Source organism: Pagrus major, chromosome 23 (assembly GCF_040436345.1).
Source record: "Pagrus major chromosome 23, Pma_NU_1.0".
Lineage (NCBI taxonomy): Eukaryota > Metazoa > Chordata > Actinopteri > Spariformes > Sparidae > Pagrus > Pagrus major.
Window position 1 is genome coordinate 23,782,422 of NC_133237.1, and position 13,744 is coordinate 23,796,165.

Consider the following 13,744-nt stretch of genomic DNA (forward strand, 5'->3'; position numbering starts at 1 on the left):
AATATTTCAGAAGTGATAAATACGTGAAATACTCTTGTCTGCGCTGGGTATTAGACAGCTGGATGGTCAACAGATCAAAACCTTAAAGAGGATTAGTGGTAATAAAGCCGTGGCATCCAAGGAGGCATCAGGCCTGAACTTTTCAACTGTGTTTCCTCGAACAGTGACTCGAATGTGAGTTAGAAACATTTAATCTTTTTGTAACTGAATCTTAATTTGAGTTATACATTTCTGTTACAGGTGAAATATTTGTACGTGGAATATGGAAGCATTTGATGAATGAAAACAGCATAGTAGTAGCAGTCCTTACACACAATAAAGTAATATTTATAATTTTACATCTCCAGTGTTTGTGTGAATGGTATTCCAGTAACTGTCTGCAGATTTCTGTCTTTTTCAGACAAACAGCTGCTCATCCTTCCCTGAGTGACTGCGTCTTAATTTCAGGCCGGACAGGATCTTCTGGGCTGGTGAGGACAGGTTGTGGTCAATATGAATTGTCCTTGGTGACTGACACAGAACCCGACTCTGTCCAGCACTCGGTCTGTTATTGGGCAGACTTAAGTTCTGATCAGCTTGACACCCAGCCACCACCTCCTGAGGAGACTCCTGTGTTGTACTGGATGATGCAGCTGATTGTAATGTTGAGTCCAGTCCCAGCATGTACTGCACAACCTCTCGGGGGCTCGGTGGGACATCCACTTTACCTTCTGCGGCATTGGTGGCCTGGTGGGTCTGGTGGGTGTGCTCGTAGTGAACATCTAAGTTTTGGGAACGTCTCTGCGCCCCCAGCTCTGGAGAGGAGCTGCAGCTGCTGTCTGCACTCCCTGGACTGCACCTTGCTGGTGCTGCAGGTTGTCTGACTGCACGACCTGGGTTGGGGAGTCGGGTTCCAGGGGTATGATGTCGGTAATACTTCACAGGCTGTCTGGTGAAGCGATAGTGCGACTGGGTCGCCAAATCGGAGTCTGGTTCCCCCTCTGGCTCCCCCTGAGGATGGCTGGATGCTCCTCTCACAGCCAGGACTGAGGCAGAGGAGGGAGAACAAGCATGCGATTCATCCAAGTGGTACAAACACAAGCTATTGATTTTATAATCTTGGCTTTCCCTGCATAATGTTTATTTTTTCAAGACCTAAACTTTACAACAGATAGCAAAACTCTGACTGAAAATGTAGGTTAAAGATTCAGAGATCTTCTGGAAATACATGCTGCAGAGGTTTCAAACTAATTCTACTATGTTGCAATTGAGTTGAGATGTGTTTTGCAAGAAGCCTTAAAGCTGCTTTATGTTGTAGCCACAGAGTAAAGCAAGCAAAGAAGATATGGAAGCTCACACCCCCAGGAAAGCAAAAAACTAAATCTTATTTTGCAAGTTTGTTTAAAAAGAAAAATGTAACCAAGACTCAAAATGAAACACCAAGATATCTGACAAAACTATCAACACAGTGGTACAAATCACAAACCATTTGCCTCAGTTCCCAACAACGGCAAAGCAATATTGCTACAGATGAACAGAATTCGATGGCGTCAGAGAAAAAAGTGGAAGGAAGTCTAATCTCTATAAATAACTAGAGGAAACAAGTGAAGTAAGAAAAAATAGAGCTACAGCAGACCCTTGAGGAACTCTGTATGTGGTGTTTAGGAAGATACTACTTAAAGGAAGGAACATAAACCTGAACAAACAACCTGTTTGTGAGAAATAAAGCAAACAACAAGGACATGTATGTATAATACCTATTAGATCTCCAGTAGATTAATTAAAACATGTTCTCGAGCAACAGAGGTACAAGCTGACAATAAACAATAAACTATAACTAGTTATACCAACTAAAAACTGTACTAATCATCAACACTATGAACTACTTCGACTATTAACTTATTCACCTATTCTAGTCGGTAACTGCTCTATTACTACATCCCGCCTACCTGCTCTCTCATTGGCTTCAGAGCTGAGCTGGTCCACTGCCTCATTGGATGAAGACTTGTCAGATATATAACCTTCGCTTGACTCTCTCTTGATTGTTCGATTCTGTTGAAATGACACAAGTTGAGTGGTGGGTTTCTGTAAGTATTTACAGACCACGTCAAAACCTGAAATACTGCAGCATGACAGTATGAGAAAGTGGTTCTGACAGGGGGTGGTGATGAATAAATGTAGGATGACTTATATCAAGTGCAAATTTAACTCTTGTCCAGGACATTTTAAACTGTTAACACCCTTTTTAACCTTCCTGAAGGACAATCTATTTTATGTTTGTGGGGTTACAGTGGAGTCAACTCTTTTTTGCTGATAAGCAATAGCAGTGAAATGTTCAAGTAAAGCTTGAAGGAAGGCCTGTGCAGGTCAGAATCCAGAGAGCAGTAGAGATGCAGAAGCTGTCCAGCGTGTTAATCCTGACTCCTGAGTAAATGTGAGGTGAAGGTGCCAGGTGCTAAGCCTCTTAAAACAACAGGTAAATTAATCAGGAACAGTAGCTCAGGTTCAAGCACACTCAGAACTGTGTGTGTGCTAAGCAACAGCTAATGATCTGACTGCTACAGCTCCTACAGATACTGATCAAAATGCTACACTGTGAAGATCCTGCACACTTGAATACAGCAGCAAGTCTCCGTGAGCGTGAACGTTTTCTCTCTGCTGTACTTACTTCTAGTGAGTGTGGACGCTCTCTGGAGGAGGTTTCATGTTCCGAGCCAGCGTAAACTTCCCCATCTAGGGGACAGGAAGCTCTGGGAGGGGTGTCTGGAAGAGGTGCAGTGGGGACTGGGGGAGGGGGCGTACTGGATCGTTGCTGAACTCCAAAAACCTTGTCATGGTGTGTAATGAGGAACTCAACAAGTACAGCCTGATAACTGGTCTCCAGTAGGGCAATCATTGGCATGTCTGTAGACACCAGAGGGCGCAATAGTGTTGGCCCGAACACTATACCCAAATTGCTGGGGGTCATCTTGTTCTCCTCGTTCTCTGAGACTCTGTGAAGACAGAGAGGAGACAATTTCAAGAAGAGGTTCATGAAAGTTGAAGAGAAATCTACTGGGAGGGTTGGATAAAATGTTACTGCATCCTCACCTTTGCAGGTGACATATGAGGTGCTGCAAGGTGCTGTAGCAATATGAAGGGAGCTTCTGTAGTAGCTTTTGCAGGTTGTCAATGATGTCCATTATCTCATTAGTGTCTGGTGTCATCTCCCTTTCACTGAGGTGCTGAATGCTCTTTCCCACCCCGATGAAAGAGGTGTACAGGTCAAAGGTTAGTAAGGGCTCTGGGAGCTGGGAGAGAGTGAGAATTGAGAGGTTAGTCATTGAGATCAGAGTGAAAATCAATGACTATTACATTTCTATTTAGGGATGCTCAATAAGTTTGTTTTTTTCTGCTGATACAAGTAACCGATAATTACCTGCTTCTTATGTTTGTTATAAGGTAACCAATAATTTCACATATTTGTATTTCAGAAAATAAGTCTTCTAACATGTAGATTATGCACAACTGAGGGTAAGAAAGGCTAAGATGTAGTGAGCAAAACTCTAGTAAGCTTTTTCCTCCTCTTGCGGAACATGTACTGAAAATTGCAATTATGTTGTTCCTCTAAAACTGTGATAAACATCCACTGGCTCTCTGGTCTCTAGTCTACACTGTGTGACTGTACTCAGGTGCAACAGTTTGACATCATGAGCACGTCAGTAGTGTGAAGCTAGTTCTTCTTTTCCTCTTTTCTTCTCCTTTTCTGTGTTTACTGGTAGATCGCAAACCAAGTCTAAAGGTGCATACCACCACCTACTGAATCGGAGTGTGTAGAAGGTTGTTAAGGTATCGAAAGCAATTTGGCTTTGTATTGTCAGCCCTATTAGATATAATTTAGAAATAATTTCACAGATACGGTCTTAATTCATCCAGTGATGTTCATTTGGCAATGGCTCCTGTACCTCCTTGAAGAAGTGTTTAAGGATCGAGGTGATGTCATGCGGTGAGAGGTCAGAGAGGTCCACCTGCTCCTTTTGCATCTCAAAGGCCTGACAGATCTTCTGAATGCGAGGTTTGGACCCGCTCACACGATACACCCCCTCAGAGGACAACAAAAAAAGGTATCACAACTTGAAACTTGACATACTGTTTTCTACATTTCAGTCACTGTGATGGTAAATAATACCTGGACGGAGAGAGCACGAGTCTCAATCTCAGACGTGCAGTCCAGCACCACAAAGGGCACCTGCTCCGGTCTGTCACGTAGCAGCAGAGAGAGGTCCACTCCGAACACGGTACCCTTCCTGTGTTCACACTCTAGCTGACACACCTCCATGCACTTCCTGTGCAAAGCCACCCCGCACTGAAGGTGCAATGGAACGGAGGACAGAGAACACAAACAGTTTCATTCAGCAACGTTCACGTTTCTCAGAACACCTTGTTGCTGCAAATGTCTCCTGTTGAGCCTCATACCTCCTCACATTCAACCCCACTGACAACAATGTAGTTGTCACACTGCTTGCATTTGATCATCTTGCTCTTCATCTTCTTGAGTCGGTGAGTCAGTGCTGCTCTGGAAAGCGTACGCACTTTGACTGGCTGACTGTCAATGAACTCTGTAGGAGAGGGAGAGGATCATGCAGTTTAATTCCCATGTGGGGTTAGGTAATGAACTCACTGAAATATCCTCTTTAAATTTGTTCCGCTCATGGCTGCACAGCTCCAGCAAGAAACCAAATTAAGTGTTTCACAATCAAAACAAAACTCTTTTTGCACATTCAAAGACAGAATAGGAGAAGCCCCTTATTCAATACATAAAAACACAATGAACATAGATGGTCTGTCAATAGTCCTAATAATTCCTTACCAACTAATTAATCAATCAATCTCCTTAACAATTCCTATTGCTCTTTTCCGTTATATAAACACAGGGTTTCTGTTGTATGGATTACTGTACACTTTCACACAGAAGCTTAAAAATGGCAAAATAAGTGAACGTTCTGTTGATAGAGGCATAAAAGGGCACTAACAAACCTGATTCTGACGCCATGTCCCGCTCGTCCAAGTCGTCCGATGAAACTGTCAGGGTTGATGCGGTTTTGGGCAGCCTCCTATTACCGTGAGCTACAGTTATGAAGAGCAGCGACACAGCAGAGGGGAAATCAGTTATATTTATCTTTGCAAGGTTTTTATATACAGGAGCAGAAACAAACAGAGGCTTGTGCTCACCAGGGCTGGAAAGAGACTCCAAACTGCCTCCAATACTGTCACAGTCATTGTAGCCTGATTTCCCTAAAGTGCACAGGAACACATAAGAGAGCTAAAATTAAATGAAAGTGGATCATTTGTCTGTTAATATAATCATGGTGTCATCACGGGGAGTCCTTACTGCCATCGCTGGGTCGCTTGTAAGCGCCGTCGTCTGTCATAGGTGAAGAGTCCTGCAGAGAGCCGAGGGGGTTGCTGGTTTTCCGTTTGTTCCTTTAAAACAAAAAGGATAGTGGCAATCAATTTAATGGACAAAGATTTAGTAAAAGTACAAAAAAATTGAATCCCCAGCGAATATCAAACATTTTTTTCTGCTTTTGAACCATTTCAATTGGTTTAACTTCAACATCTTATCAAATAAGAACAGGAGGTGTACTGCTCGCACCAACTATTTAATTAAGTGTTGAGCACAAAAATGCATCCAATGTGTTTTTCTTTGCAGGACATATTCATAAATAAAAACCTTCTTGTTTTCGCTTCATTTTAATTTTCATTCATGGGCTTTAACAAAAAACAGAACAAAACAAATGGACTACACACACTTTTTATGTCCACAGTAAACACTGCAGCCAAAGTAACAGCAAAGACAGACACTGTTCAGTTCACCGTACCTTTTCCCCTGGGGAACATACTCCTGGAAGCTGAAGACTTGGATAGGGTGTTCAGCGCGACGCTTGCTGAGGATGTAGAGCAGGTAGGGTTCACCGGGCTCCAGGGACCTGCAGGTCAACTCTAGATTGTGATAGCCGAGGGGAATAGGCTCTGTCTGCTGCCGCTGGAAGAAAAACATGTTGACTGTGGCCTGATGAAGAGAGGAGAGACGACAGGGAAGATAAAGCAGTGAAGTTAACATTGTAGAGGAAATGTTACAAATCATAAAGCCCTGCTTTTGCAATACACTGAGATTTACTTTGTGTTGAAATAGATGCATGGCATTATTACAACGTGTCCTCTATTTATGCCCTAACCAAGTTTAACCATCTATGTTTAAAGACTGCTGCACTGAAGAAGAAGCATGCTGACAGGAAGACAGATGATTAGTTTCCTCAATTTCATACCAACCTCCTTGAGCACCGTGTCTCCCTGACAGATGAGCTTGCGAATGTGGGAAATAATTCTCTCTTTGACCTTCACTAACTCATCCTGTTGGATCTTGGCGTCACTCACACACTGTTTGTACTGAAGCTCTGCATCAATCATCTGGAGGAAACAGAGAGAAGACCTGAGAGCTGCTAGACTGTCACAAGTCTGTATCATTATTCCTTAACTTGTACTGTTAAATTATATAATATATTAATATAGTGCATTAAAGGGACAATCACCTTAGTCTGGGCTTCATCCTTGGACTTCCGCCTCTTATCCAGTGTTTTCATTCCAGCTGTGTCGTCCAGAGCTTTAGCAGAGATAGCTTTGGCCTTTTCTAGCTCATCGCAGCGCTGGTAGTATTGCTGACGAGCTTTTTTCAAAGATGTCACTGAATCATTCTGAAAACAACAAAGGAAACGCACAGAGGAAATTTACAGTGTGAATCATTTGCTTTCTAAAATGTTTTAAGTAGGTGTCAAAACAGACAGATCTTTCTGTTACAGAGGGAATGTCTAAAATTCGAGAAAATGATTTTTGACAGTGCAATAAACTGAGCTCAACTTATGTCATAAACAAGGTTCTTCATCCCTTACCATCCGTCTTTGTTCTCTTGCCCACTGCTCCTTAAACTCTCTGCGCCACTTGTCAATCTCATTCTTCTTGGCAGCCATGGCCTTTGGGACAGAGACACTGAATTAAGCCCACAGTCATGGCTGAATAATAAAAGAAGATTTATTACAATTCAATATGTGTGTGGACTTCCATACTTGGTAACAGCGGTTCTGCAGCAGTTCTGAAGTCTTTCTGGCGGTCACACTGTTCTTGATGTCTTGCTCTATTGCCATTGTGTAGATGTACTGCAGAGGCATCATTTCCTACAAACCCAAGAACAACTTTAAACAGCTTTTCTATGTTAAATATAGCTAAGACAGGTGCAAACACATATCTATGGTAGGAATCAATTTCAGTAAGACAGAGCAACACATTGTGATAATAACTGAAACGTTTCCTTTGGTACACATCCAATAAACAAAGCTGTACCTGCTGTGTCACGCTGGCTTTTGCTCCTTCAGCTGTCTTGATCACATTTTTGGCAAATTCTTGTTCTGTCAACGAAAATTCTCACTAAGTTTTTCTTCAGATTACATTACTCAGAAGATACTGTACATCAATACAAAACAAAACAAGCAGAATTGGTACCACAGTATTTATTGTGGCTATAAGTGTGTAGCCTCCATAAGATGCTTGTGATATCACCTCGCCTCTATGTCCCCTCAGATAACCCTGACCTTCACCGAAAAGTTCATCAAATCTCCTGGAGCTCTGACAGGACACACCTGAACATCATCTGTGGAACTGATTTGCTTAAAAACAGCTTTGCATCACCAGTTAGTACTAGCAGGAACCACAAAAGAAAAGGAACTTAGACCAATTAATGTGAAATGGTTTGTTTGAAACTGAGCTCCACCCAACATTACTCATCAGATGCTGTTGCCTAACATGCTCTGCACAGTGCTGAGTGGGAAGACTCCCCTGTTGCTCTCACAGACTTGCATGCTGAGCACTTGTGCAGACTGATACGAGGGTAATCACCGTCTATCTACTCCAAAAGACACCCCATCTCCTTTAGTACCCTGCTTTGCCCTGCTAATCTGCCCTCTAATCCTTTCTCTCTGTGTGCAGTGTGTAGCACACTGGGGTGAATGCACCAACCGCAGACAGACTCAGAGAGAGAAATAATACAGACAGGGAATGATATGTAAGGTTAGACAACCCTCTGACATGCCTCAAGTATTGGTTCCTTATTGATGAATGATATGAAGCAAGGCTCTGCTCTCCTGGGGCCTGCTGAAGACTGAAGTATATACAGCATACAATATATTGAGCTTCATGTTGCCATTTTCCGGTATTAACTATAAACCTAAATTGAAAAATCTTCTTGAATCAATCATCAATTGCTCTCGGTTAATCAGCAACAGTTGAATAAAAGTTGCACCTACTTATACAAAACAAACAGAACAGCCACACTGATGAATAAATTAATAAATGTCAACACAAGACTAATAACTACATAGTAGATGAGATGAATTTCATGCGCTGGATTCTCTGTTGTTAGAGACAGTATTTGCATATTATGAGCACTCCATCTATATCTGCTTTTGTATGCAGTTAACATTCAAATGCATTAACACGGAAGGCACAGGTGCCAGAGATATGTTGTGACAATAATTTGCATGTTACTACTGTTTCCACTGTTTGCTTTTCCCAGCTGCACAGGCACTTACCCAAGCTCTGTCTCTTCTCCATCCAGGCCAGGAGGTCTTTGGCATAGCGGCACCACATTTTGGCATACTGCAGCGCCGTCTCCACTCCATCCTCACAGCGACAGAGGGCAAGATCTGCTTCCTGGGCTGAGAGGGAGTACATCAGCATCACTGCAGGCTCCAGATACTTGGAGCTGTACCCAGGGATCACACAGTGTCCATTGGGCTACAGCCCCCAAGCTTGTCTCTCCTGGAGGATTCAAACAGCCTCCAGCCTCAAAGACGCATTTATCTACTCTAGAGTGACTACCCCCCCCGGCTCCTAGACGTTATCAGACAAGATAAAGATCAAAAATCCAATGTCACTTTAAAAAAAGGTGTACACAAACCCAAAACAGGAAACAACGACTGCATTTGACAAGTCATAGCTGCTCCTCAGAATAAAGGTCCTGTGGTTTCCAGCAGGTCTCAGCACACTGTTCGTACCTCCTGCATACAAGCTCAATGAATGTATACTATTGTGGGGATGTGACCAAAGACAGGAGGGTTTCTATGGGCCAAAGACAAACGGCTTTAGCTAAATAACTTCCCTCCTCTCCTCTCTTCCTCTCTGTGCCTGGCCCCTCCCTCTCACACCTGATCACTTCCAGTCATCTACAAAGAGAAAAGCTCTGAAAGCAGAGTCACCAACACCACTCAGTGCCAGTGTGCACAATCACACACCACCATGTCACAGCTCTACAGGCAGACAGTGTGTTCATATGATAACCACTCTGGTTCTTCCTCTGTGACTCACACCAACACAAGGCGGATGATATGTGCGACAATCACATGGCCTCTCAAACACTCCTGACACCACTTTCTCTTTTCCTCTTTCTCTGTGCGCTCCACTTCCAGCACAGAATTTGCAAATAAATGTCAAAATCTATCAGTTCATGGCTTAATTTCCTCCTGCAGCAAAAGGTTAGAGCACAGATGCACCTCCACAACTTTCACTTCTTCTTCTAACTGTCCACAGTGCAGTTCTAAGTATTCAGCTATTTTAACTGAGACAGCATCACCAGTGCAACAACTTCTCTCTCAAGTTCCTCACTCTGTCATGCACATTTTTATTCTGCTCTTTTTAACTAGCTGCTAAATCCAGCTCGAGTGGTATAAAAAATACAAGCAGGGTGATCCTTTCTTCTTTGTTTCCAAGCAAAAATCCACAAAAAGGAACAGGCAATTCCAGAAGAATAATGGATATGTGGCCAGATTATGTGCCGAGGTTGACATCTTTTAGCCTTTCCTCTCTGTGCTCTGTTTTAGGGCGAGCTCGGAGTACTTTCAGAAATCAGCCTCCAAGCAGATTCTGTGCTGCCCTGTGGCTATAGATTCCTCCTTCACTTGAATTAGGGATTATCCTGGTCAGGTCCAGATTGCGGAGTGACAGGCTTTAGAGGAGTAAGGTTTACCTCCTGGTGTGTGACCGAGCGGGAGGGGAGTTAAGGGGCTGATGGGTGTTCAATCCCAACCATGTAATGAAATGAAATGTACTCATACATTAAGTAACTGGTGTCTTAGTGTGGTAGATTGATAGGTTTGGTCTTGAAGCCAGAAGAAGACTTTAAAAAGACATCTATACATGAGACATGAGAGAGATGAGGAGAGGTTTTGTTTTTTTCCCCTATATAACCCATTAACTATCGGCTTGCTTTTTCTACGTTTCTGTTTCCACTGTGTTCTTTAAACCCCGTCTGTTTATGTAATTCCTAATCTCTCACTGTGTGCTATGACCTGGGTCAGACTGAGGTTGGAATACTTGGCAGTGACTCCCTGTCTGAACAGTGAGTAAGTCGTCTTTTTCTCCGTCTCCCTTGCATTTGCCTGCAAACAGCCTGCACAGACGCCTCCTTTTTCTGTAGAACCCTCCACCTTACGCTTGTGTTTAAGGTAAAAACTGAGAGCAGCTGTCTCGCGCTTTAATCCTCTCTCCCTTTATCCTAATCTTGTTACAACAGGGCAATTACAACTCATGGCTAATTGTTAGATACCAAGTAAAGATTGAAGAAGACTCTATTAAATGTCACAGACTGACAACAGCTCCGGCACATCATTACTACTGATCTGTTGGATGACGGATGTCAGTCACAGGTTGATTAATTCAAATGAATTGAACATAGTGACCTCAAACACTTCATAAAGTCTCTAATCCACAGACTGGTGGTGACATAAAGCATTGAGAAGCCATTCAATGACTCCCTGTGAGCAGAGCTCAACAGTTAATATCAACTAGACATACTCCCTCCCTAATCTTCCTCTCACATAAATCATACCTGATTGGTTTCCATCCACTTCATTGGCCTCAGTGCATTTTTGTGGACTTAATGCATCTTCCCACTGCTGGAGGAAAAAAAAGAAGCAGACTTTCACTCTATAAACGCACAAAACACAATAAAAACAAACAAAAACACAAACATCAACACTGTTTCTGGTGTCAGTGAAATCAGTAATTTTAGATCCCTTACAGATACATCATGTTGCTCTGTGCTTTCAGTAGAGATGGATTCTGAGAGGGACTGTGTGTCGATGTCTCCCAGCAGATCCTCCCCTGAACTGAACACAGAGGGATATCTTGAGAGAGAAACAGTCCAAAAAAGACTCAGCGTTTTATTGAGGGATATACTCTAAACAAACACTGTTCACAGCTATGTGTCCATATGTGCATCTGCCAGATAGATGTAGAAAAAACATACTAATTGCACATAATGTATTGTTGGACTGACCAGTATTACACAAAGATTCTGCAAGTCCAGTACAATTTACTTTACTGCAACTCTACTTCATAAAAGTCATATTTTATGTTTGTGTTTAAAAAATATTTACTGAGAGATCATGCGCAGTGGAGTTCATGGATTATGTCTCTGAGCTGACAAATACATCTGAACAGCTTCATCCTGTATGGTCCCCACAGTCAGCTAAGCTTACAGCATGTTTGAATGACACCTCACTAACCGCTGTGTTTTTCCGTCATAGTATTCAGGTCAAACTGTACAAAGCAGAGTGATGCAGCCAAGAGACAGAGAGACACATTGTTCGTAAATGTGTGATACTTACGAAGAGATTAAAGATAAATCAAGATTATCAAATTCTCTGAAGATCTCACTGTATCGCTTGGTTTCATATTTGCGATTCACCTTCCTCACATCTGAAATGAGGAATGGAAAAGCTGAGAGACATAAAATAGTAAGATGTTCGTACTATCTTGCTGACACCATCTCAACACAACACATATATAATCCTTCTATAAATAGAAGTGTGTAAACTCAGAAACTTCAAGAACTGCTGTGAAGAAACAAAAGGAGAAATACATTTAGGCAAACTGATCATTTGTTTTTTTTTTAATAATGCCACGAGACAAACAGAAATATGTAGAATAAAGCGGTGAATAAGCCACTCAACTGTGACCTACTTTCTAGTAGTCACTGACATGTTGGTAATTTGGTTACTGAAGCTTACAGTTCTTTAATTCTGCACTACTTCTTAGAAACTCAACAACATACATTCAATATAATAATATATATAATTTAAGGGAAAAAAAGATAAATGATTGTGCTACAAAGTAAATTAATAAAGAAAATTAACTTAGTTCCTCTCCTGCGGTCAGATCTGACAGCATTTCCTACAAAAACAGTTCTACTGAATGTGAATTAAAATACAATGAGGAACATTGTGGTGCTTTTGATAAGAAAACCTGAACCTTTTGTACTCCTGCTATTTAACTGTTGTTTCAGCACGGGGCATACAAAGAGTGTAAGAACTGATGATTTTCAACAGATGCAGCAAATGAGAAAAAGCAATCTCTCTCTCTTTCAGAGACGTCTCCATTTTGGTCAACCACATCCTGCTTGCACTATGTGTCACGTCCCATAATGAAGATAGAGTCCCTGTTTTCACACCAGCCGCGTTTCAGGTTTCAGTAAAAGAATGAGAATTGAGAGGCAATAAAGATGTTTCAACAAAGCTTAAACACTAAAAGTTTCCAGTGTAATTCCACCCAGAGGAAAACCCTTGACTGTATTTGATTTCTGTTTATTGGCACTACTTTTAAATGCTCCAATGAATTTCACATGAGTCATATTAAATAGGAACTCACAAACATATTGCAAAAATGTCTTGTTAGACGTGAAGTTTACCAACCATAACACCAATCTTAATTATATTTTAAGGTAATATTCAATTCTTGTCTCTTTTCAAAGATGAAAGATGTGAATTTCTTGTTAATAAAAAGACAGGAGTCACACACACACAGAAAAGACTGAACAAGAGGGTCAAAACTGAGAGAGTTCAGGAAGTTCACCAACCCTCCTTTGTCTAGGGGGATGCCACAAAGCACCACTCACCCCCTGACTGACACGTACTGTACATGCATGTCCCCGCATGCAATAGCCATTTCACAATGGCACCACAGCGGTGTCAGCAAATTTCCAATCAACAAGAGAATATTTCAAAACAAAACCCATTCAAAAGCAATCCTAACAAGTGAAGATGAACCCCAAATGACAACCCAAACAGATGTATGCACATATAAGCATGATGGGTAACGTATCCTACATGTGAAGTGCAAGGTGACACTTCCTCAACATTATCTCACATCACAAACTTTGTGCTCACCTGTGGCTTGACTGACATCCTTGTTTGGTGCTTGATCTTCTTCCATTTCTACAATATCACCACAGAAACAAGAACCTGCTAACACCACTCACACATCATCTGCCCATATGGTCACACTACAACACAGATGCGTGACAAGTAGTTGAGTGGGTAGGCAGGAAATCTGCACTGCAGTGCATATAGACACACACACACACACACACACACACACACACACACACATACAGACAGACAAACTTGTGCTAAATTGTTAGCATGCAGCTCTGAGCTTGCACCCGTTTGTTCTCTGAAAGGGATCTTTCTCTGAGTGGAGGTTGGCCAATGTTTTCGCCACCATGGGAAGAGGAAGTGTATTTTGCTGTCACTGTAGGCCCCACCTACGCTATCACACCACTCATAGTGAGAAGGTGACACTTGTTTGCGTTGTCTCAGTTGACCTCCGTAACAGTTGTGGTTAATGTTGAAGTGTGAGCAGTTAGGATAACATGTATTTCAAAAGATTACAGATCTAT

General features: G+C 42.0%; 1 protein-coding gene across 1 annotated transcript; it reads right to left on the minus strand.

Moving 5' to 3' along the window:
- Positions 1-35: 35 nt before the first annotated feature.
- Positions 36-13,515, minus strand: gmip (GEM interacting protein). Its single transcript, XM_073493581.1, has 21 exons — positions 13,233-13,515; positions 11,676-11,766; positions 11,087-11,174; positions 10,895-10,961; positions 8,601-8,726; positions 7,357-7,421; positions 7,083-7,190; positions 6,909-6,989; positions 6,552-6,713; positions 6,292-6,429; positions 5,841-6,031; positions 5,351-5,442; positions 5,191-5,253; positions 4,996-5,085; positions 4,435-4,577; positions 4,148-4,324; positions 3,924-4,061; positions 3,070-3,269; positions 2,648-2,972; positions 1,929-2,031; positions 36-1,025 (listed from the first exon to the last, which is right to left on the minus strand). The coding sequence occupies exons 1-21, from the start codon at positions 13,276-13,278 to the stop codon at positions 397-399; spliced, it is 3,123 nt and encodes a 1,040-aa protein (XP_073349682.1). The 5' UTR covers positions 13,279-13,515; the 3' UTR covers positions 36-396.
- Between the last annotated feature and the right edge of the window lie 229 nt (positions 13,516-13,744).

Bases quoted from the DNA above. Each gene is read 5' to 3' on its own strand.
- gmip (XM_073493581.1), bottom strand. From the start codon at position 13,278: ATGGAAGAAGATCAAGCACCAAACAAGGATGTCAGTCAAGCCACAG. The intron at 4,062-4,147 runs GTATTATTTACC...TTGTCCTCTGAG, and splicing joins CTCGTGCTCTCTCCGTCCAG to GGGGTGTATCGTGTGAGCGG. The intron at 2,973-3,069 runs GTGAGGATGCAG...CTGTCTTCACAG, and splicing joins CTCATATGTCACCTGCAAAG to AGTCTCAGAGAACGAGGAGA.